Source organism: Chiroxiphia lanceolata, chromosome 1, assembly GCF_009829145.1.
Source record: "Chiroxiphia lanceolata isolate bChiLan1 chromosome 1, bChiLan1.pri, whole genome shotgun sequence".
In the NCBI taxonomy this organism is placed as follows: Eukaryota; Metazoa; Chordata; class Aves; order Passeriformes; family Pipridae; genus Chiroxiphia; species Chiroxiphia lanceolata.
In genome coordinates this window covers 33961651-33988092 of record NC_045637.1, presented here as the reverse complement: position 1 = coordinate 33988092, position 26442 = coordinate 33961651, and the positions used below count along the sequence as shown (strand labels likewise).

General features: G+C 38.2%; 1 protein-coding gene and 1 long non-coding RNA gene across 2 annotated transcripts in view; one reads left to right on the top strand and one right to left on the bottom strand.

The window, feature by feature from the left end:
- EYA1 (EYA transcriptional coactivator and phosphatase 1) overlaps nucleotides 1-26442 on the bottom strand; it is a 156524-nt gene that overhangs the window by 76236 nt on the left and 53846 nt on the right. Inside the window, 3 exon segments of the mRNA XM_032705833.1 lie at nucleotides 6333-6395; nucleotides 8219-8346; nucleotides 9755-9804. Coding sequence (XP_032561724.1) covers nucleotides 6333-6395; nucleotides 8219-8346; nucleotides 9755-9804 — 241 coding nt within the window.
- On the top strand, nucleotides 10094-14031 carry LOC116795820. The gene is made up of 3 exons (XR_004360169.1): nucleotides 10094-10136; nucleotides 11291-11369; nucleotides 13839-14031. It is a non-coding gene; the product is annotated as an uncharacterized LOC116795820 (long non-coding RNA).

Below are 26442 nucleotides of genomic sequence, written 5' to 3'. Positions count from 1 at the left end.
AGTTAAAAATTCATGAAGAAATCTAACGTATTCTTAACCTGCAGCAAAAATGTAATGTTTATTTAGAACTACTGACATAATTTTGGTTGATATACTAAGGAGTTTAAGAAATTATGTCAACAGAGAGATATTTTTCCTCTTTATTTTTCTTTTCTAGCAATTTGTGAGATTCTAAAAAACAGAATTTAAGAAAAAACTGTTTAGGAAAAAACCACAATACGATAATAGAAAAAATAAGAGTAGCAGATAATAACACAAGTGTTAGCTTGGAGCAAAAAAAAGCACAAAAATTCAGAGACGGTGTAACTGGTGATCTAATGTTATAGTGATTGTCAAGATGTTTCTTCTTAGGACACTCAGAGACTGCAAGTGCAACATGGTGTTTAGTGAGACATATTGCAAAAGGTGGCTAAAAATTACTTACACAGCAGTTTCTGAACTCTACCAAGAAAGAGAATTTCAGACCAGAACCCACAAGTTCATGTGGCTCGTTGGCCAGGTAACAACTTTCTTAGTTCACGTTCTGGCAGTTTCTGGTGTATGTAACAGTGAAGAGTGGTATGAGAAATGAGATGGCTACTTTAAATATGGATTTAGAGACCTAATATTTGGCCACTCTAACACAGAAGTTGCAGGAATACCTCATAAAGATTGCACCTCAAGCGTGCAAAAGGTAAGGTTTTTAAATATCTTTCTAAAATTGCTTTTATTATCTAAAATACATATAAGGCTTGCTCTACTGAACTAGTCTTTATTAACAGCTATGCCATACACATTAAACAGAATAGATTTAACTGTCACTAACAATGAGACAAAAATTATTTCTTGAATCTCTAAGCTGATTATATTTTCCACTATTTTATCCAAACACTTCTCTGAGGTGAAGAATCTTGCAATTATAAACAGGTTACTGAAGGTTACTGAGGGTTACAGGTTACTCAATTATACTAATTCCTATCTAGGATATTATTCTCTCTTTTTATCACAGATTATCAAATCATCAGTTCCTGACCATGAAGCCCGATAAACTTACTTGTTCGCTTCTCAAAGCAGAGAACTCTTCCTGAATGTCATTGTCTGGAAACTACCAGAACTTTCCAGCCTAAATTTATGTTTAGTTTCCAAAGAAAGTCCCTGCTCAAAGCACACATTCTAGTTCAAGCCCAGATTGTTTCCTGCTCTCCCCTCCCCTGATGTGAGAGGTTCAAAACTTCTGCAGTATTCAGGCTGTGGCTAACATCCAGTTTCACTGCATACAGCCCCATGACCCTCATCTTCCTCTTATGTTATTCATTACAGCTGAGAGAGCTTTAATGTCATTGTACCTGCTCATGTAGCAGTAAAAACCTTTACAAAGAAATCGTGGCACTGCTACAGTGCAAAATCAGAAAGAAAATTCAAAACCATCTGGGTAGAGACAAGGTTTGACAGTATTTGTAGCTGCTAATCAAGATTCAGCCTGGATATTCATCTGACAAGTACAGTCATGGGTTAAAATATTCTCATTAACTGCATTTAGGAGATGAGTATATCTGAGTCAAACTAATGTTCTTATCCCTTCACACTCACATGTCCCAATTATATCAAATGTTTGTATCTTTCCTGTCCAAATGGAGGCAGCATGTATCCAGAGACAATCTTTTAGAGGTGTCATGGACTATTTCCTTTTTTTTTTCCTCCCTTTTCTAGATTGGGAATTTGGCCATGCACATGTTTAACAGTTTGCAGTGTTCTTGTACAATATTCATATTCTTTAACCACAGTCAGACAGAATAACCACAAAACATCATTAATGGCCCATCATTAATGCCAGAGAAGGTTGTCTTCAGCTACCTTCTCAGAACACAAAGTCTTCAGGTGAACAAAAGAGCAGCATGGAGAAGTCAAGCCCACTCTGCCGTTTAGGTGTACAAGACACAAGACTAAGTCATGTGAAGTCTATTCTGAAGGCAGAAGAAGAATGACAAAGCAGGTGGGACTTTTCACAAATGGGAAACAATACTCTACTTTTGGCCAGGGTATGAACTCCAGGATGGACAGACTTAAAGGCCAAATTCACCTGGACAAGATGGACATCCCAGCTTCCATTACCCTCACCCAGCAGCAGCAGCACCAAATTCTCTAGCTTATTTCATTAAACCAGGTGGCACAGGTACTTCACTCACTGAGCAGGGGTCCGATGACACTGTTAACCCCGAAGTGTAACAAAGTTTCTTTTTTTTAATCTACCTGTGCCAAACAAACCCCTCAGAAGATTACAAGATGCAAATGTAAAAGCTAATCATCAAGTCACAAGGCTGTGAAGTTGCTAAGGCGCTTCAAATACCACCCTACTAAGTGTGATCTTTAACTGAGATGTTCCACTTCTGTTCCCTGGTTTCTGCTGTTTCTGCTGGTGCACACTGAGCTGGGGCTGGATTTCCATCTCATCTGTATTACTGGGCAGGCATATACATACAGCATTTCGTATGACATTTGTGCATGCAATCACACTTGCATACCTGCAGATCGTTGCATAACAGGCTGGTCCCACTGGAAGGACACCACACCTAGTATGATGTGTTGCAGTTACCTTTTCAGTAAAATATTGGACATCTTCATAGATCCTTGACATTCCTGAGCCTGTGCAGAGCCACTGTGCACATGGGGCTCAGCGACCCTCAGACAAACTCAGAGGGTACTCTCACACCACCATGCTTCATCCACAGTCTGCTCTGTGCTGTGAACATGTATATTGCAAAATAAATGATATTAAAATAATGATGCTTCCAAGATGTTCCTTTTGGTTTGGTTTTTGGTTTTACTTTTAAGTATTTGTCATTGGAGTATTTTTTTCCTCTCAAATGCCTGTTGGGAACCTATACTGCTACTAACTTATCACTTAAATAAGGTTCTTTCTTTCAAGAAACCTGAAAAAAGAAAATAGTGAAGCTTTCAAAAACAGATGCCCATACATACAGAAAAGACAGTAAGTACATAAGATTGAATAGCCAATTTCCTCCTCAAGACCTTGCAACAGGAGTTACTGGACTAAGCCAGCAGAGGAGTGACAAGTTATTTCACTGGCCAAATACCTATGAAAGAGGAATAATAGAGCATTATGCTACATGTGCTCAGAACAGACGGAGAGACTCTTGGGGAAACAGGAGAACAAAAGCACAGATAAGACAAAAAGTCTGGAAGGAAAGCCAATCAATACAGCAAGCAAAAAAGGTGAAGAGCAGGGAAGAAAGGACAGCCCAAGTTCCTTGCCTTCACATAAACTGGCTGTATCTGATTTTTATCCTCCAACACTGCCATCAGTTGAAGAGTCTTATAGCCTCTACAATTTGCTTCTTTGAGCCTGTGACCTCTGCAGTTTTTGCCTCTGGCCATGCAACTGTCCTCTTGCAGTCTTCTGGGGCTGAGTAAAGTTAGCATCAACAGTTCTTGATGCTAATACCCTACTGAAATGCAAATATTAGATCTACCTTTAGTACACTATTATTTCAGGATTTCTAAATATGGAGGTATCCCTACATTGATTACAAGTTTCATACCATAAAGCTCTTCAATGCAAACACAAATATAAAAACCTCAGCTTTTGTAATCAGCAGAAATTCCAGAAATGAGTAATTAAAAGGTACCAAAACCAAAGCATATCCAAAAGAAGGATCATTTGGTCAGATTGACATCACCTACCATAACTTTGCCACCCAAAGCACACAAAAAATAACTATTAAAAATAGGAATAAATTAAAAATCATTCATTGCCAATGATGAGGTTTAATTGCAATACTGAGAGACTATTTTGAGTACTACAAAGTATTGCTAGAATTACAACAAATACAATTTATAGAAATAGAATTTTCTTACAGAAATCTACATCATGTGCTATAACAACAACCAGCTCTACCCTCTCTATGGATTTCAACATTTTACTCCCCCATTACTTCAGGAAATGCTGAAAACAATTTTTTCTCCATTGTGTAGTAATGCATCTTGACAGCAAACATACTACACAGTGCTGTCTTTTGAAACCCTGAAGATTGATTTATATTCACCAGACTTAAAACAATCTTTCTAATGACGACCCATCAGATAGCCTCATAGTGGAGAGCTTTGACTGTCTTTGTGTGAGATCTCATTCTCATGTTGCAGCAGGTACTTAAAGAGCGAGAACCATTTTTTTTTCCAAAGGAATTTTGGTGTCCAACTCCCTTTGAAGCCTCCCTTCCTACGTATCTTTGAAAATCTGATCTTCAATTTGTTACCTGTTTTCCCTTCCCACTTAATATGACAATGTCTTCTCTCCTTCCTTCTTGAACACTCAAATAAAAGGGCGGTAGCAAGTCCATACTACTAACATGAATGTAGTTGCTTGGAAAATCACAGCCCCCTCTTCCCAGTCCTCATCTATTCTTTTCCAGCTAGTTGCATAAAAACATCACATGATGGTCACAGGTTCTGTTTCTCACTCTATGCCAACAATCAGATTTGATTTATGTTCTTTAGATAAAAGTAAAGATCATCATAGGCAGCAACTGGATGCAATTGTCTGCCACAGAAAACAGTTTTCCTGCTCCTTTCAAATTTATTGATTACTCACAGCCTTTCCTCTCTAAAGTGTATCTACCAATCTGGGCACGGGTGTTGGAATAGCCACTAGCTGATAAAACTTCAGGGATGGCAATTTTATGAGCTTCTGTTGTTATTGTTCCTTTAACTCCTTCTCTATCAGTGCAGCACAGCAATTCACTGGTAAAGCAATATTAGAGATAAGGCATGATAATGAACATTTTGATCTCTACTTCAATAATTTTTAAAGAGATTTTCTTAGGCAAGTCATACAGACCTTAATTTTTATGCTGTCCAGTGTCTGCCTATTTCTACAATAGAGGGTATTTTGTGGAAAAATACTTAAAGAGAACATGGAAACCTCAAATATTGTAGTATTTATATCATTGGTACCACCATGGCATACCAGGACTGATTTTTCTGAGTGCCTTTATCCTGACATTTTAGTGTTATGCCTTTGCATTGATCCTGGGAAACTTCTGACTGGTCAAGGTCTATAATTTCCTTGTTACTTCCCCATCAGTGAAGGCCAGGCTGCCTGATCCAGAGAAGAATTTTGCTCTATCAAAGTGAAATTAAGCACACGAAGAGTTATTATATATAAACTGCATGCAGAGGTTAAACTCAGACTCAATCACACAACTAAATCCCCATTCAGAGAAGAATTTTGCTCTATCAAAGTGAAATTAAGCACACAAAGAGTTATTATATATAAACTGCATGCAGAGGTTAAACTCAGACTCAATCACACAACTAAATCCCCATTCATTGCTTTGAAAATTTACAACTAAGTGTGAAGCTAAAATATAGCTAAAACCAGTGAGCTATCTTCCAACCACATCCTCTTGCCGAATAACATCAATAAGAGACAAGTCTGAAAATGTGCCTTAGAGGAATTACAGAGCATTTGTTTGAAATGTGGCCATTTCACTTTGGGACAGGTATTTTTTTTCTTCTTCTCTTCTCTCCCCCCCCCCCCCTCCCCCTCATCTAATGAACATATCCTGCACTTCAGGGTATGGAAACCTGCCAAAGTCACACCCATAGTCCAAATCAAATTTAACTATCTTTACAAGATATTTATAACATGCAAATAGCTAGAGGCCTTGCTTCTCGTTCACATGAAGATCCATTATGCCAAAAAAGGAGGGCTCTTTCATGTTAGTGAGAATGAGTGCATGGTAAAATAGAAGCTGATTTCACATATTATATTTAACATGTGAAGATTCAGCAACTCACATCTCCACTCCGTGTGCAACAAGCAAGCAAACCACACTGCCACATTTTAAGAAAGATGTTTGGTGAGCCCTTATGACTCCACTCTTAGAATCAGCCACTTATGTCTCAGCAGGATTCTGCTTCAAGAAGCCAAGAAAAAACAATTTTACTTCACCCTTCATTAAAAAAAATAGGAAACTCTTGCTTCATTCACTCCACTTTTTCTTAAGTCTCTTTAGCAGGTCAAGGAGCCTAACAAAACATTTTCTCAAGATAAAACAGATTAGCAGTAAAAATTCCACCTTCAGATTCTTAGGCATCTGATTCTCTTATGAATTTTGTCTCTTGGCACACATCTAATTCAGAAATAAATTATTCTACTGTGTTTCTTTGACAAACTGCTCACTTAAGAGTAATCAGAGACAGGAATTTTCAAATTAGAAAGCTTAGACCAGAATCATCAAGCACAAGTTATTTGTTGGGACACTTTCTGAACAACATCGGAAAACCGCATGCTGAGCACCCACGCCTGCTGCGCCCACTGCAGCCACCCAAACCTGTGGGGCTCTGTGTGCTAGGGCTGAGCAACCAGTCTGCAGTGCTGAGGAGGGTCATGTCACCTGAGGGAAAATGGCAAACAAAAGAAAACCATTTGGCTTCATCTCAGGAGGAAAACACGTATTGCAAGTTAGAGCTTTCTGGGTAGAATTCACCCCAAATTCTTTTAAACTTTAAAATTATAGTGTCAGATAAAGAAGTTACCTTGTCAGGTTTACCTGAATTTCTTGAAATAAACTCTGATACCTACCTATAACTTGGAATACTATTTCTCAAATTATTTGCTACCTTAGGAGAGTGCATTAATAGGTAGATACAGTATGTAGCTCATTTCCTGACATAGTAATATTAAGCATTTTTTAGAGTGTATGTAAGCACACAGCAACTACATATTGAACAAAAAGTTAAGCCAGATGATGAATGTCTTTCAGTGTTTCAAGGAACACTCCCGATTTTTGTGCTACTAAAGAACCTTCAAATTACATAGAAGTACTAAAGCTGGTGAAGTTTACAGCAAAGGCTTTTGTGAGGTAGAGGAATTTTAATTTGAAAGGGTCAAGCAATTTCATCCTGTACCAAAAGTGGTATATACCTGATAACATGATATAAAAATCTAACAACATACTTGTGTATTTTAAAGGAAGAAGACTCATCTGTGGATATAAAATATTTTTCTGCTTAAACTACATGAATGCAAGAAGCACTTTATTTATTCTTTAAAAAAGTTTTTTGTTTACTCAAATGGCTTAAAATTTTATTGTAATACTTTTACAACAATAACAAAAACTAAATTTTACACAACCCTGGCACAAACACCTGTTAATCTCATAACCCATAAACCTTCCCCACTACCAAGGACTCCAATTAGAATGAATAACAGAGATGTTTGGGGAATTGAGGGGGGACGACATTTGTTTGATTGACATGTGCCTTTCCTGGGAGAATGCAAGGCATGTCCATAATCCGTAACAGTCTGACAGCACTAATATGACCTAGTTCTTAGGGGGAAAAAAAGGTATATCTTTGTTACAGCAGTTGTTTACCTATACATTTATATTAAACAGTAATACTGAAGCTGTGTGACTCTCTTATCTAGTAGTGCATTAAGTCTCTGTTCACATAGCTATCCAAATGTCATGTATGATCTTTCCCACTATTGCTGTGGAAATCTTACAGGAAAGAGTATTTTTTGGTGCTTGTTGTATAAACTCTTCTGTGTTTCATTATATGTATTATTATATGTATTCTAGATGTATTATATTACTGAAAAAGCTGTTAGGTTGTTCTGTTGTTAGTATTCTACTGAGAACAAACATAACTTATCAACTGCCTGACTGCTTCTTGAAAAATAGGTATCAGTTTACCCCATTGAATTACTACACCTGTTTGAATTTTGGCCACTCCATCAGAGCAGCAAGCTAGCCTGAGGAACTTTCAACACACAGTTTTATTAGCCTACTTGACAAAACTTTCATAGTCTCAGGAGCTTGGAAAAAGTGAGAACATAAAGAAATACCAAAATAGTGAAAAAGGTTGAAAAATTGCATTTTGTATTATGGCAATTGTAAACACCTACTTTCCCCCCTCATCATTAAACTTCCCTTTCAGCTTTTTTGCCTTTTTTAACTTTAAGCTCTGTACATAGTACCTGCTCAGTCCATTTAAACTCCATGACAGAAACACAAACCTGGAACAAAAGCTATTGCTGAAACTTGATAATAGTAACTACCGACGAACATTGAACATTGACTTTATGCATCATATCTATAAACATGGAACATCTAAAATAGTAAAACATTATATAGCTTGCTGACTGCAACAACATCAATGCAACAAGGAGAAAAAACAAATTATGAAACACTAAAAAAAAAAAAAAAAGGCTCACCTTCTGTGCCATTGGGTGTCATGGAATTATTATTTATATGGGAGTTATCAAGTTTTGGACCACTGGGGGATTCACTACTACCACTTAGTCGTCTGTGTGGGCTGGCTAGATCCTGCATTTCCATAGACCTGAAAACAAGATGCAACTAGTTTTAGTGACATATTCAACATGAATTACATAGGAATTGCCTTTACAAGATGCAGCCCACTGTTAATCAACATCCCAAAAACACTCAGTGAAAAATTCACAGCTTCTCCCAACTTGACCTATTCTAGTGCTTAATTCTTGTTTTAGCCCCACACACAACTGACCAGCTACTGTAATTATTTTTACAGCTTGTAACAGAATAATTCCAAGTACTGTACTTTAAACATTTATGTAACCTTTTATTTTTAAGACACCTACAAAGACAGAATCCCGATATATGAAGACATATATTCCCTTAACAACAAATTAACACTCTGCTTTTTCAAGATTTACCACTCAGTGGCAATATAATGGGCCTCCAAACCAAATAAAACACTTGAAGCAATTGTGGAAACCTATCATCTACTGACAGGGAATGAGATATTCCTGATGTATGTGTTTACTCTGGCAAACTACTTAATTGTTCCTCTGTTTCCGTTGAAACAAATGCAGCATTAAAACATTATTATGTCTGCTCACTTGTTTGCTTTGTGGATTACATAGAGCGTGCCCAGCTGAAAAGGGATATGACCAACATACAGTGAATCCATATAGGCGTTAGGGTGCCTTAGCACTCTGCTGTATCTCAGCAGCTGTCGCTTAGCCAAAATAAGAAGAGAACAATTCCGATTCAAAGCAAAAGTTAAAAGTTTAACCTGCACAAAAGCAGCTGAATATTTCATTCTGGTGATTTCAATAGCTTTATATATACAGGTCAACAGCCATCACCACCATGACATATCCTTTGGTTGATGTTGGGGCTTATGATTGAAGTGCCCCATCCTTCCACTTTATGCCTAAAACTTTTGATAATGTTATTTGATGTACTCATTCTAAGTAACTGTTCCCAGTAGAAACTTCATAGGTGACTCTGCCTCCAAGGCATTTGAACTAGTAATTTTTCAGTTTAAAAGAAATGCTTCGGCTCTTTTAAAGACTATTAAAATTATATAAAAACTTCCTCCTGCAGTAATGGTATGAAGATCCTTAAGCCTAAGTATCATTTCAGCTATGAAGTTTTCACATTTTAACTGACATTTTATCACAAGTTCTAAACAAATATCATTCATTTTATATTTCTTTACCTTGTCTGATTTACACATAAAAAAGGATGATATCGCAACGAGTTCAAAAAGACAGTATCTAATATAAAGTCAAACAATTTACTGAAAAAGTATATGTGTTCATGGTTTGCAGACTTGGTTGCATGCACATAAAAGCGATATTCCAGCACCTACTCATCCACTTAACGTGGAAAACAAGAATAAATATTTTACTTATCGCTTGAAGTTAAAAAAAAATACAATAAAAGGCTTGCAGAAAAATAGCAATTTTCAGTCAAATCCTTACCTGCAGCTTGAAGAAACAGCAACATCTGAACTAGTTTGGGACTTCTGCACCTGTAAACCAGGGAAACAAACAGAAGCTTCTATTACTCCGCTTTACTATGAGGCCTTAATTTAACGAAAGGATATCACCACAGATGACAATTCTGTTCTTTAAATCCAAACGGAGAGAGGTGGGTGCGGTGCCCGTGAAAGGCATATTGTCTTTAAATTGAAGGCTCGACTGTTGTTTCCCCGGCAGGTCTCTCTCCCTCCTCCCTGCGCTGGGGGACGGCAGCCAAGTGACGGGATAGTGATTCATCAGGGGCCCGTGACAGCTGCAGAGGGGCTCACTCCTCCCTCCCACGGCACAGCACGGCACGGCTCCGCCACGCACCCCCGCAAAGGTAACCCTGCCGCGCCGGCCAAGGGCAGCGAGAGCTGCTCCAGCCCCAAGCCCCTCAGCATCCTCCACCCCTCTTGCCTCTTCTCACCCCTCCCTTCCCCTTAACTCTTCATAGCTTCTTGCCCTCATTGTGTTAGTTTTCCTCTGCTCTTTGCCATCCTTCCTCCGTGCCTGGGCCAGGGGGAACCCGCAAGCCACATTCGCCCCAAAGGCAAGTTGGAGAGGCTGACACTAATGTTTTTGGGGGAAGGGTGGGAACGACAACAATGGGCAGGTTTACCTGTGGTAAAGATCTTCAATATATGGCCAACAGTATTCCACAACCATCTTTAAAACAACCCATCTCCAGCCAGAGCGAATTAAAATCAAAACCCCACACATTATTGCACAAAGTCATACACATAAAAATTCCAGTTGCTAATGAGATTTCTGATAAAATGACTTAAAAACCACTTCTGGCTAAATAAATAGGAGGAAGGTGTAGTATTTACCTCTGAGGTCACTCATCAGGAAAAGGAATCTGGTTCCACTGGGAAGCCCAGCAATAATTTTTCAGTTTAATAAAATTACTCCTTTTATAACTCAGGTGAGTAATAGTTTTCATATCCTATCAGAAGAACACTGTTGCTTTGCTAACACACTCTAGCCACTAATGATTGTCAGCAGGTGATAAAATTCAGGTGAACACTGTTAGCATAAAAGCACACAAAAGCTTCTCTGGGCAAGGTATATATCCTCTTAATGTCTGCAGTGAGGATCCTTCATGTGCGTTTCCATTCAACCTGAACTGACATCTCTTAAATGATCACAGAGCAAAGACAAGGGAGATGAGGCATTTTAAGTGCCATAAAAATCATCCAAGCAAATCCTACTTATGTGTCTGTGGGGTGGGGTTTTTGTTATTTTTAATCACAGACAGAATTACTACTAGAAAGAGTAAACAACTGCTAGGGGCAGCCAGGCAATGAAGAACATTACAAACGATGTCAAAAAGCATGCAATAATACATGCTGAAAAACATCAATCTTTTTATAACTGGGTACTTAAAGTACTGCATAACACGCTTCTCAATACGTTGTTGCATGCCAAATCAAACCAGACTAGCAGATACAGTCAAAACTGTGCATTTTGTTTCAAAGATTTTTTTTCCCTCAGTTCTTTACCCAGAAACTGCTGCAGAGTGCCTTAGGATATGTTTCTGCTGTTACTTCTAAACACCTGGAAAAAATTATAGGTGAGAACTAAGTTTGCTTACAGAGCTATCTTCATTCCCTCTTACACAAGATCCTTTAAAACATATCTTTTATAATAGGAAAAACTTCCATTTTCAAATGGATGCTTTAATTAACTGATATTTTCCAATGTGCCCTACAGAATAATTCATATTTGATTAAATTCTAAAATACATGTAATCCTATTTTAATTACCAATTTTTTTAAGAATAATAACTTCGGTGCATTTGTAAATATACATATATACATGTCATGTGTGCACATAGTGAGAGAAATTTCATTTATGGATGCATGAGAGAAGGCAAAAAAAATAACCAGGTCACTGGAAATGAATTAAATATATAACTTAAATGTCCTCTGACACTTTATGATTTGTGAAAGTTCATATCCACAATCTTCATTTTCATTAGACATACTTTAGATATATTCCTTTGTGTCTCAAGGATTATTTAAACCATGTGTTGCACGTTACCAAATTTAAAAATGACTCTTTAATCAAAATAACTTTAAAACAACTAATCCTCACTTAGGCTGGTCAGCTGAATCCACAGAGTGGTCCAGGAAAAATAAATCTACTCTCAAGAATGCGAATGCAGACAACAATTAGACACAGATGTGAGTGAAATTAGTTACAGTTTACAAAATGCTACACTTCACATGCTTTCAGTTTTTTATGTGTAGTACAAAATTACAACGTAGTAAGGAACCACACTTATGATGACCAGTTAGTTCATAGAATAAAAACATTTCTGGGTGGTGCGTGCTTGCTCTCATACATTCTCCCATTTTGTCAACAGATTTCTAGATAATTGAAGTTCTGCAACATAACTCACATATCAAACAAAAAGGGGGGGAAAACCCCAAATGCAATGGCCTTACCTGCCCAGAAATGGGGCACAATTAAAAAAAAAAAAAAAAGGGAGCTGTGACATTCCCTTCCTACACAGTGCTTTGCTAAAACTAAAAATGCCATATATGCTAAATGACACATACACATTCTCCTTAATACCTCAAAACCAGTATTGTGTATAATTTGATTCTTGTAAGTAATGTTCACATCTTTTTCCTTAATACAAATTGCAGATCCGGGCACTATATAGTACATGGTGAGGAAAAAAGGACAATGATAGCAAAGCTACTTCAAATTCATTCAGTTAAGAATCTTAAATCAGTAACATCAAATTCTGATTAGTTAATGAGGTCTTTTAAGTTTGCCTTTTTTCTAATTAAATTTATAATTCTTCACAGATGTAGGTTTTGTTGATGTTCAATTTGTCTCTCTCATTTTGTTAAACCTCACATAGTACTCCACCAATCCATTGAATAGCCACATTAAATCTGTTAATACCATGCTCTTCAACCCCAGAAATTATTTCCAGAAGGCAAACTTGCTTTGAGAGATCATCAAACAAGACTTAAGGTACACATTTTATCACATTTTCCCTACCACAGAGCTCAGGATGCAGAGGAAAATTCATGACTTTTGCACTGTTTATTATACTTTGCTAAATTACAAATCAAAAGCATCTGACAGAAGATCATGTATGAAGCCAAAAAGTTAATAATGTTCTGTGAAAAGTAAACTGTAAATGGGAAGGGATTCTAAATTTCAGCAGCACAGAGCAAATAAAATATAGGTACTTGTCTAAATTACAGGTTTTCCACAGTATTTTTGCTTGCTAGGAGCAATTTTTTCTAATGGCTATAATTTAAAAACATTTTTCCAGCTGAAAAGAAATTTTCAAAGTGAAAATAAGAATTTAACCCAGAAAACTATAGCCAGCACATGCGCTTTACCTTAAAACACAGTTCTACTTTAAAGAAGCAAATTTCAAAGACAATGGCAGTTTTCAAATCAGACTTCCTTCTTAGGAAAAAAAAAAAAAAAATCTGTCATTTTTAGGAAGGGGTGGAGGGAGAGAGAGAAGTGGACTTTTCCCCAACAGCACTCTTTGCCTCCTTAAAAGTGCTATGCAACCAGTATCTGCAGTCATAATGGCTTCAACAGCCAAAATGTTACAAAACTAAAATGCAAATTGGCTGTAGAAAGGCACCTTGCTGGCAACCCAGGAAACTTGGTAATACTTTCACTCTTCCTATAATCGTATTGCTGGGCTCTAAGGGAAGAAGTAGGGCTTTTTCACTAGATGTTCACGTCAAAGACAAATTGCACTTATTAAAGCAAAAGCAGGTAATTGCAGTTATTTCATTTTTAATTACTAGTTTGAATTCTAAAAGTGCTATCCTGCATCTTCACTTCATGCAACTATGAATGAAAGGTTTTGAAACCCCAGCACTTTCTTCCCTTTAAGAAAGAAGCACTACAATGTGACAATGCTCCTATTATGACCAGCCATTTAAGAATGTCTTTCTGCTTTTCCAAGATTTTTTTTGGCTCCTGAGAAATATTTCATACTTATTGCAATTCAAACAAAATGATTACTCATTCTTTTTTTCTCCTCTCTCCAAAGGGGAAGCGTGACTCAAGCCGTCTGTCACTGAGCAGAACTGCTGAGAGGGGATGGCTGCTCATTTCCAGACCCTTCCAGGCCTTGGGAAAACTCTGACAGCAGTGAGGTGCTTGGCTAAAAACTGCATGTCATGGGTTTGTAAGCAACATATAAAACGCTGTGTGCATACATGTTTATATACCTAAAATTATATAACGTATATACATACATATATATGTATGTATACAGATCCACATATATAATCCATACTTTTAATTTTTTTTACACACCAAACCAGGAGTCTGTGTTTTGGCAGATGCTTTGCGAACTGTCTCAGTATGGGATGGAAAATAAAAGAATCTTTATACGTGGTATCTAACGTTAGAAACTTCCAATGATACACTACACCACATTTCCACTTATTCCAAATTTTCCTCGGTGCTCATTTTTAAATTTAAACAAACTACATGAAATATACTATCCTCTTTTTTTTTTTCCTCCTGAAACCTCTTCTGTCTTCTGCTTGCTTCACTTTTAAATGTTTGCTTACAATAGAAAGGAAAAAAAACCCCACACCAAAACCCAACCACCTTCAAATAAATGTTTTTAAATGCACTAATAGCTTTAATTTTCCAGAATAAATCTTTCACTGCAAAGGGCAGTTCTTCCTCTTGATGTTTGAAACACAGAGAGAAATACATACTTGAGAATGTTTGGTGGGTCTCGGTTGCTCAAAAGCAAGATGTAAATTTAATGAGACTTCAAAAGGTCTTTAACTTCCTCGTTCTAAGATCACCGTTCTAAATAAGCCACCTAAAATGTCAATAAACGTCAAATATTTCAGTTGTGCAGATGTTTATTCTGTCATCTTGAAGAGTTCTCCTGTGGGGATCTATGTGTTTTCCTTGGTGTTCGGAAAATTTAAACATATTAAGCAAAAGGATTTCCTGCTTCAGAAAGCACTGTCAAAATCTCTGTCAGGCATTCTTCCTCCCAATTTTTTTATTATTTTTCTCACGCTCTCATGTCTCTTTCAGCAAGGTCTGCCGGTTTCCTACAGTACGTGTCTCTTACCCCCCCGTTTAACATCTCACCACCACGTTGCTCCTATCTACCGAACCATTAGCGCTCGAGGAAATCAAACAGGAGAATCCCCAAACCTGGCCGATCACAATAAACAGAACCGCCTAACATCTGTTTTGTGGGAAGCCTACAAACCCCAGGCTGAATCACGGCCAAAATTAGCTGCAGCACCTAGTGATTTATAATTGGGCGCTGCTCTCCTCCGGGACGGCAGAAAGCGCCCCTGTCCCTCCGCGCACCACGGCCCCGCCGCGCCGGGACCCGGGGCCGCTCGGCAGCCGGGCTGCTGCAGTCGCCCTCTTTTTCCCTGGTCTTGTCCTCCCGCTCTCGCCTCTCCCGCTGCCCGCGCTGCCGCCACCGCCGCTGTCAGCGCCCGCCTGGTACTCACAGTGCCGGGGCGCAGCTCCGCGGGCCCGCAGCGCGGCGGCGGCGCCTCCCACGGCGCGGCGGGGCGGGCGCGCCCCGGGCGCGGGTCGGAGCCGGGGCCGGAGCGGGTCGGCGGCGGGCAGACAAAGCACAGCGGAGGGAGGCTGCCTCCAGCCCCGCCGTCTGTTTGCTCAGCCTTGTGGGTCTGCCCAGGCAGTGCCTGGGGGCACGCTGCCGCTCCCGCTCTCCTCCTCACTCCCCTTCTCCTTTTTTTTCTTTTTTTTTTTTTTTTCCCCCTCCCTCCTTTTGGGTTTTGTTTTTGTTTTTGTAATGCAAACCGCAGCTATTCTCTTGTCCCAGACTTATTGGTTTAAAAGCAACAACCGCGCTGAGGCTTGCGCGGTTTGAAGTCAACCTTCCTGCCGGGGCTGCTGCTGCGCCGCGGCCGCAGGCGCGGGAGCTGCGCGTCTCTGGGCCGCCAGAGCCCCCTATTTTGCACCTTCTTCAGCCTCACCCCAGAACAACTCCTGAATCCCCCAGGCCTCTCCTCATTTGGAAAGTTTAATTGTGTGTAGATGCGTCCCCTCTAGTAAGCCGGGTTTAAACTAAAGCCGTCCTAATAGAATAACTGGAATTACACCAACATTATATCAATGAGAGAAGCTAAATAGGGATACTCACAGAGGCTCTTAAGCATACAACCAGCATACACGTCCGGACATGCCGTTTTGATTGGATATGTAACAGATTTGTTCTCAAATATCTGAGATTCTTGCAACCTTGTAAAGAAAGGGTCTGCTAAAACTATTTAAGCCAGCCTTCTCCAATTTAAAGGTATTTATTGAATAAAGTATCTAGAACTTTTAAAATGGTTTAAACCATTTAAACCATTAAATATCTGTACCCCTAAAAACAATTGTAAATATATGCAAATTTGTATTTCAGTTACTACTCACTAAAGTTTTAAAATTTAGCAAAATTTTAAGAAACTGCATAAAGGCCCTTTCCATAGACTTTACAAAGATTCCCAAAGAAGAGAGAGATGGTTGCACAGGGTTAATTTTGTGCATTAAGTAACAGTAACTCTTTAAAGCTTAGCTTTTACCAATCGATAAGTAATTAAGTAATTTAATTAGCAAGCCATTAAACTGAAATGGGTTTATGATACATTTCTGTTACAGAACTTTGGTTGCTCATAATTCAAAAAAGCTTTTTTAAAAACATATACACAATGTTAAAAAACATTAAAACGTGCACAATAGCTAAATTTGTTCAGTGTTCTCCACAGCATTTCCACTTTGCAGATAGTATCTTTCACTTCACATAACAGTTATTTTTCTATACTCTTTCAGTACCCATAATCTGAACATGATGAGGAAAACAGTGTAATGATTTGCAGTACCAAAAAAAATGTCTTAATTCCATGCCAGGTCTACAGCACTAAATAAATTAAAAAACAAAGCAAAACAAAAGAAAAACCCCAAACAAGCAAACCAACTATATACTGTATAAATAGATTGAAACAGAACTTTTTTTTTCTTTATAAAAATCTGTGGTTATTCACTGCTAATAGATCCTTACCTTCAAGTAATTAATCTGTGAATGAAAGCAATACTTCTAGTGAAGAAATGTCTTCTGGCTACTACATCCCAGTAAGCGAGACATTATTTTGTAGCAAGTACATTGGGAATACTTCAGGAAAGCAGATCAGTTTGCAAAGCTACAAGTCAACCTCGAGCTGAAAAGGCACCTAGGATTTCATTTTGTTTAGTGGAGAAAAGGGATCTCGGGACAGTCACACACCATATATGGGAACCCAGGTCAAAATAAGCAGCTTTCGATTGGGCCTGTCTGCGTAGCCAGCACAAACACAATCCCATCACTTCTTCATAGTCACAAACCAGATCTCATGCCAAGAAAACTATTTATCATGTTCTATATTAAACTGTGAAAGAAATACAAATTACATATTATGGAGACATGCAGTTTTGTCAGGTAAAAGTTACTCAAATCCTGAAATACAAGGCTGTGCAATCATTCTGAACTATATGATTCTTTGGAACAGCCACGATCCTCTGGATTTTTTACCAGTGTTAATAAGATCATTTTTTAAAAAACCTACCCAATCCTATATGGAGTTAAAGGCATACTCTTGCTTCACTGACTCTAGGAGTTACATTTATTACACGAAAAAGATCAGGTATACACTTTAAGGAAGCAGAAGTTAATTTTTTTCTGGAAGAAAAACTCAAAGAATATCACGTTGTTGTGTGGTACCATCTGACACTGGAAAAGGTAACTCAAACCCCTTTTGCAAAAATAGTGGTTCTTAAATGATGCTATAAAAATAAAAAAATTATTTAAAAACAGACTGTGACTTCCAGGGATGCATGTAATTTTTTGCATAAATCTATTTCATTCCATTATTGAAAACAAACCCAAATAGCACAAATGTAGGAAAAAATTTTACTGTTTTTAATGTAAAGCTTACTGAAACAGGTTTACTGTTGGTTAGAGTTTGTAATCCCTACTGGGAGTTTTATCTAAGTAATAACTTCAGGAGTGTGCCCAGTCTCTGTATTTAATTAAAGTAAGATGGATCCCCCTCCGCACATACAGAGCTTGATGATGTGATGATAAACATGGGATAAATTACACACAGGCTAAGATGATCAGAAAAAGGGTGTTGATGATGCATTGCAAGAAAAGAATTAGCTTTGAATTTTTAATCTCTTCTGTAGTATGGCATGTAGGCAGTATGGGAACTGAAGCCATATAAATTATCTAGATGGGGGATATGAGATAAAATAGGGTCCTCTTTGTTTATACAGCCATTAAACAGTGCCTTAAAGTTCTTTATCTGATGTCTGAAGATTGGACTTCAGATTAGTTATATCATTACCGCATGATATGGTCTAACCTATGAACTTATACTACAGCTGATACCATGGACTAGATCCTTCTTTGGTTTAAGTGAGTGCAGGGTTTTTTTATTTCAATAGGTAATCTAATTATGACAGCTGAGCATTGCACCGATTTGAAACCTACTTGAAAGAGGTTTATTTGCTTAGCTTTTTGATTTTTTTTCTTCCAACTAACTGCATACCAAGTTAGTGTAGGCTAGGCTGTTGATCACTGGCACCCAACATCAATTTCAAACCACAATTGCACTAACACTGGGTTTGGACAGAGATTTCAGTGGGATTTGTATATGTTTACATCATGCCTGAATTTGCCCTGATTCTGCATTCCAGTTAATGCAGCTGGCATCTCAAGAGTCCTAAGAACTAAAGGACCAGGACTATTACATAATATCAAATGCTACAACAAGCTATGGGGTATATTTTTACAACTATTACTCATGCGATATGGTTTTAACTCCATACGCAGTGTCACACACTTGTTTTAGCACAAGTAAAACGGGTCCATCTGGAACAAGTATTTACAGGGTGCTTAGGTACTACAATTACAGATGTGCTGGTAATTAAGAAGAATTAGATGTAAGATGTATTATGGAACAGTGGGATGTTTACATGTTTGACTCCAAGTAGGAAATACTGCTGAAATATTTAACATTAGAAATAGGCCCAGGAGGACCACACTTCACTAAAGCAAAAGATGCATCCCGTTGCTCCTGAAAGCTGCTGCCTGGCTTTTTCCATAACAACTGCAGTGCAACATCAGAACCCTCTGAAGCAGGCAATATCCCTCCTATGCCTCCATACAAGTTTTATCTTACACATAGCAGCTGTTGCCTAGAGACGTCCCTGGCTGGATCAGAAGTTTGCAGCATTTGACAGGAGCCCTTATTGTCTCATGCTACTCATGTGAGCAAAAGTAGAGAGACCTCAGTAAATAAAAACAATAAAAGTGATAGAAATCAACCACTTTAAGTGTTCTGTCCAAAAACTACCAGTGCGACTGAGAAGACCAATTTCATTATATTCTTTCAAGATACATTGGATAAAGTTAATATTGAATTAAAATCTATGTGTAATGTGTTATAAGAAAAGGTGTGTGCTGCTAACCATCATCCTTAGTCAAAATGTATATGAACTGCTGGCCCCAGTTTGTTACTTTGCATAAAATTATACTTGTTTTCAATCCACAACTTCAGTATGAATTACGGAATAATTTTGTATAATTTAAAATAGGAAATAGTAGCCTTTATTAATCTTACCTAGATACTGCTTTAGCTTCTGGAATGAATGCATGACTTATGTATGATTCTGAAATAGTTCTTAACAGCTACGATATAAACAAATGCAGAGATTGTACAGAAGAAGTGGTCAAAATCTAGTCTGAAAGCAAATACCTTGGTGTTTCTCAGTTTTTCACTTTCCAAAATAAAAGTACGTTTGTTTTTTTCAGTAGATACGTTGCATTTTAAAAGCATGATGTAACAGGTGTAAAAAAATAGTGGTGGTGTATATATTTATAGGCACCAATAGTCTAAACTATACGTATACTCAGTACTGTAACTGCAAAATAAATACGTAGCATGGCAGGGTGAAGGAAAAGTTTCAACATAAAGGTAAGTTTTAAATGTATCTAATACTATCAACTCTCTTTTGGTATTTCTTAACACCCTACCTTACTTCTCTCTTCTAGAAATCTCATGAGGGTAATTACACTTACGGTTGCCACACAAAAATACTGATAAGCTTTGGTCTCCAGGTCATCTGAAGTAGGTGCTCTACCCAAAAGTGATGGGTTTTCCCTAAAGGCCGAGAAATCAGGTCTGTGACATCCTGAGGGCAGAGCTATGAGATCTCCAGATTTAAGAGTAAGAGCTATGAGATCTTCTCCAGATTTAAGAGTAATGTTGTAACTTTTCTAACTACAACAGCCTTCACTTAAGCAACGTCTTAAATATTACATTGAACTATAAAAAATTACTTTCTATTTTCCAATAAAGTTCAATAGTTTTATGGAGACGGTTTAATACTGTCTATGGTACCTAAGAATCAGCGAGAATGACACTCATTTTTTGCACAAAAGCTTCAGCTCAAAAGATACAGAAACATGTTAGTAACTGTTTATAAAAGAAATCTGGCTGAAGACAACATAAATGTCTTTAACCCAAGTAATTTGGAGAATTATCTGTTTGCAAGATAGGGTGTGAAATGAAAGGAGTACATTGCAATCTGTAAGCATCCTTGAGAAAGAGTTAATTTTTCTAATTGAAATTCAGGCTTTTACTCCAGCTCAGCGTGGAAACAGAGCTGCCTAAAATTTGAAAATAATCCTTCACTGTGAAAAATAATTTGCTTGCAAAAATGAACAAGTAAAATCAAATATACCACTTATGACAACGAGCAGCTTGCTAGCACTCTAACAGGTGATAAAAGCTATACTCAGTACTTCCTCACAAGACTAAGTTCCAAGAAGAATGCACTACAAATGAGAGATTACCACTGAGCTGACAAAATAATCATGTCCTATTGTTCTGTAAAGACTATAAAACACATCATTTCACACACATGCCATTTTTCCATAGTTCATCCTCCCACTACTACTTAAGCCTTCCTCATCTTTCATTTAGCTCCTAAAGTGAGGACTTACAAACCATCGCAAATTTTTTTTTTCACAGCAATAATTTACATTTTTACCAGTGATATAAATACAGTGCACTGTATAACATGAGTCAGCTCAGTAAGGCTAGACTGTCTTTTCTCCAGATATTTTCCACCAACATGAACAAAACCAGTTTTGTCAGCACTTCCTATAAGGTGAAAAGGAAGATGGAAAGTTCCTTTTTGTTTTTAAGCTCTGAATTAGAGTCATACCCAGAATTCTTTTTTCTGCAAGAAAAATATGTTTGTTCACTAACCACAGCAACAGAAGGTTTATTTGTTGCAAAGTCCATTTTGTTATTATTTCCTAAATGCATTTCGTATTTTTTTCCTGATGTGTTATTCATGTCACTGCTCAACAGTAGATGGAGCAGTGGATCATTACTGTATTTTAGTTATTTGTGTCAATTATTGCATAATTTTTCTGCTGCTGACATATAAGATTGCAGAAAAGCTAAGAAAATTATACAGAGAAAATAATTATTAATGAAAGCATTTAGAATTAGGAAGAAAATTGCAAGAAGAGCAATCCAAGCTTACTTTGACAAATTGTTAAGACAAACCTGCATTTACGACTAATATAAGTGACTCATAAACACACATTTAAATTACAAATTTTGCGTTAGCTTAATATAGTAAATCTGTATGTCCTTAACTTTGAAATGTTCAGTCACACATGTTTTTCTTATGGTGATCAGGAAGGGTGAAGTATCGTCTAAAAGAGAAGTGCATAAATACTGCACATTGTGGGCCTTCTAATGAAAATGAAAAAGTAGAAGCCTAAGTTATAATAATCAGGTGATTTATTTTATACTCGGATCAATGCTTTTCTGTTTTTAAGAAACTGAACACAAGTTCCTTTGAACCTTACAGTAACTATACCATGACCCTCATTTGTTCAGCAGGGGTTAGATTCTCACATATCTGTAACCACACAAAATGAAGCATTTAGTTTAAGATGATCATCGCAACCCTCATCTTCAGGAGAGAGAGAGAGAAAGAGAGAGACAGTTCAAGTCCACGTGTCTAGGGAGGGGACTCAATTTTGAAGTTTCCCCTCCTCATAGACACAGCTCTCAGGTTTTGATGGCTACAGCTCCCTCAAGAATCCAAACTTTGTCAAACCCAATAGTATAATTTCTCTTAAAATCAATTGGGTCTCAATAGTAATTACATTCACAGAAATTTCAATTGACACATGCTCTATTTTGAAACTTCGTATAATTAGTCAGAGTCAGGCTGCCAATATTTGTTGTTACAAATCAAGGCCAGAGGAAAACTTCTCCGATGGCTTCAAAGACCCAGTTCTCATCTCCAAGCCCAGCTACCTCCCCCGCTTCCTTCCAGCAGCATTAACTTTTTCTCTGCAATCTCACAAATCGGAAAAAGAGTAACCTCTAAAGCTGTTTTAGACTGAAGGTCAGAATTCAAAGGATTGGTAACTTTATCCACAGAGCCTTGCAATCACATTGCTATTGGAAACACACTCAGAAGCACCAGCACTCGAGATGTTTTTATTAAGCAATGTCAATAGGTACAAAATTTGAAGGTGGGTTTGTTGCTTTTTTTTTTTTCCCATAGTGTAAGGTTTATCAAGACTCATATTTGCAAGAGATCAAATTGCTTTCTGCCACCGAATTTTAGTTTAATGTTCTGTGGGGTAAGGAAACTGGGCTCTGTGTTACATGCTAATGAAAACAGCAGCTTTGGTTTGTTTATCTAAATACTTAAAGAGAGGCACCTCTTGCAGCCAAAATGTAAACAAAGCTTAAACTCTTTTTACTGCTTGAATACTTCTAGGCTACTAATACAGATTTATTTTTTAATTAATGGCATTATACAGATTTTCTACATATATATCCTGCTTGACAATCTACCTTTCCAAAGAAATATTTAATTCTTAAAGCAATTATTCATAATTACACCTATATTTTGAGTCCATGAACGTAAGATGACAGATGCCTTTCAAATCTGGGCTCAAGGGGAAAAAAAAATAATGGAGGACAGTCAGAACTTTTGTCCCTGCAAACCTGTCACTAATTTAGGGGGAAATAGGTTAAAATAAGGATTTCAAGAAGGTTTCACAAGAATTAAGAATAAGCAAAATTTTTATTCCAATATCTAAAAAGCCCAAATCATATACCTTGCCCCTCTGTCACGTACCATGTTTGCATGCCCAAAAGATGGAAGCATTCATATCCACCCAAGTGATTCACCTGATGAAGTTCTAAAAATGTGTCTTTAAGGATGCCTTGCCTTCTACCACACAGGAATCTCTATACACAACCATCTCCATTAAACAATGTTGCTAAACTAGGCACAGACAAATGAAAGTGCACCTGGCACTGGATGCCAATCTATGAGCTGAGAGACAGATCCTGATTTTTAACAGCTCATCTGGAAAGCAGCAAATCCTAAATTAGAGACACCTAGGAAAATTTAGTAGATTTAGTAGCCTAAAAATGCACTAACTTGAAACATATTCCACCAATGTACTCTACCACAGACGACTACTTGCTGAAATAAAGTCAAAATTAAACTGCTGAAGACTGCATGCTGCACATGATGCCTTATGGTGCCTGAGACAAAACAAGGGCTCCATTTCCCTGGGTGAGGAGCTGCCCCAGCTCCACCAAGTCCAATGGGCTGTGGCCATACAGTAAAGCATCCCCAGCCCCTGCAGCCACTGATGAATTGCTTACCCATCCCTCAATGCAAAGGAAAACAAGGGTTCAGAATGAAGGCTTCCCTCCTGAACCTTAATCCACGTCTAGAATGGTTTTGAATTCAGAAATAGGCTCAGGAACTGTGTGGTGCCTACAGTTGGAAAAAGGAGAAATCCAAGGGATGGAGAGAGGCTACCCCTCAGTTGGGCACAGTTTGGGTAATGTCAGGCTTTTGTCCCTCTGTGAGACCTGAAAAAAGCTGTCACAAACCAGCAATGATAGCCCTACAATGCATTTCTCTTCTGTCCCTTCTCCTCTCTCTTAAAATCCTTCTTGTTTTTAGTTTGTTTTTTTTAATGAGAAAATACTATGCGTATGCATCTCTAAAGCTTGAATTAAAACAGAATCAATGTCATGTTAAGTATTTTTTTTAAGGAATTGGCCTCAGACATATGTGGTATACCAAGCACAGCAGGAGCTTTATACAAATCTTTCTCTACTAGTTGATGAATTACAGGATTTGGCTCTTGTTTTTCTGGTCAGTAAGTAAATAATAGTAAATAGTTATGCAGCATGCATCATAGACTAACAACTTTTAGGAAACTATTTTTTACATCAATCTATTATGGGATTGCCTAAAATTGGTTTTACCATCTGATGAATATGCAGGATGAAATGCATTTGAGCAGGTGTAATGGGTTGACCCTGGCTGGATGCCAGGTACCCACTAAAGCTACTCTCTCACTCCCCTCTGCAACTGGACAGAGGAGAGAAAAGAAAACAGCAAAGGATTCATGAGATAAGAGCTGGGAGAGGTCAGTGACTGATCACCGTCACGAGCAAAACAGACTCAAAGTGGGGATATTAATGAAATTGATTACTAACAGGATCAGCGCAAAAGAGCGATAAGTAAAATAATCTTAAAAACATCTTCCCCTCTCCCCTCCTTCCTTCTAAGTTCTAATTCCTCCCCCCCAGTGGTGCAGGGAGACAGGGAATGGGGAGTTACAGTCACTTCTTGTTTCAGCCACTGCTCATGGAGAGGAGTCCTTCCCCTGCTCCCGTGGGGTCCTTCCCACAGGAGATGGTCCTTCACAAACCTCTCCAGCATGAATCCATCCCATGGGCAACAGTTCTTCCCAAACTGCTGTCCCATGGGTCACTTCTCCATGGGGTGCAGTCCTTCATGAATGAGCTGTACCGATGTGGGTCCCACACAGGGGCCACAAGTCCTACCAGGGAAAACTTGCTCCAGTGTGGGCTTCTCTTCCCATGGGCTGCAGGTCCCCAGCAGGACCCCGCTCCATCCTGGGCCTCCCACGGGGTCACAGCCTCCTTCAGATATCCAGCCACTCTGGTGTGGGCTCCGTCACGGGCTGCAGGTGGGTCTCTGCACCCCGATGGTCCTCCATGGGCTGCAGTGGCACAGCTGCTCCACCGTGGTCTGCACTGCGGGCTGCAGGGGCCTCAGCTCTGGTTCCTGGAGCACCTCCTGCCTCTCCTTGTGCACTGGCCTTGGTGTCTACGTTGTTATTCCCATGTTCTCACTCCGCTCTTCCCTTGCTGCAATTTTTCAACTGTGCAATAGCTTTCTGTTCCAAATATGTTATCACAGATGTGTTACTATCATTCCTAATTGGCCTCCCTTGGCCAGCGGCAGGAAGCCCATCCTGGAGCCAGCTGGCATTGGCTCCACCAGACAGGGAAAGCTTCTATCAGCTTCTAACAGAAGCCACCCCTGTAACTACCCCCACTACCAAAACCTAGCCCCAGAAACCCAGTACAGCAGGTCCTACATTATGAGGTTCCTGTCAATCTCAGGCCACTGTCCTGCAGTCCAATCCTAAGGTGGACTGTGGTACCCATTAATAGTTGTTATGACCTCAAAAAGTCTGTGTACTGCTGGTTGGAGTCTACACTAATAGCCCAGGTTGCAGGAAACAGGTCTAGTTATCTTGTCATGTTTGGATGCACTGAAGTCTGTCAAGACACCAGTTTCTCAAAATTTGAATGGGTACCATAAAATGGCTTGAAGTGAATGGCAATAAAAAAATAGCTGTAAGTTAATACGCAGTAAAAATGTTTCCTATTAATTTAGTAAGTGAAGTGGACTTCAGAGACCCTGAATAAGAGGTTTGAAGAGTTACGTTTACATTTGGTTTAGAAATTCATGACTATGAATAAAAAATGAATAAATCACAGTGATTTAAGAGATTGATTTGAGACACTGATTTGCTAAATCTTTACACTCACCTAACCTTGCTTGTAACTTTGCAAGACATAAGTTTCTCTGTTTTAATAAAAATGCACTACACAGCTTAAAGATACTTGCCAAATGTCCAACTTTAGTGCTGTTTAAACATGTGTACAGCTTTTCTCTTGCTAGAAAGATCCATGTATAATACCAATAATCTTCGCTCAAATATCTGAGAACTAATAATAATGCAAAGTATAAGCAATCAGAAAGCACTGATGTCATTTAACAGTCAAAACTCATGAAAGTACATGTGCAGATATCAGTGAAAATGTGATAAATTAATATATAATAAAAACAGTGATATCCAGATTTTGTAAGATTTTCATATGGGTGTCATGTGCTCAAGCAAATTACTAATTCATTTAATATCTTCTTTAGCATATGAAAATGTGTTTTTTTCCTTCCGTCCTAGAGGAACTAATAAGCCACAGCATCCTTCCCTGTCCAACATTAAATGCAATGATATCCAAATTAACATTTCCACAGGGTGGGTTCCACTGAAAGAAGTAGTAAATGCAGTAAATTTTTTTCACTTGAATGGATCTTGGATTAGCTCTGTGATTTGAAAATCCTGAAGAATGTACTCTTTACTTTGCTTGCTTTCTGAAACGTGCAAATGGATTCACAAAACAGAAATTAAAAAAAGAAAAAAAAATTTGAAACATCCTTTTATGAAA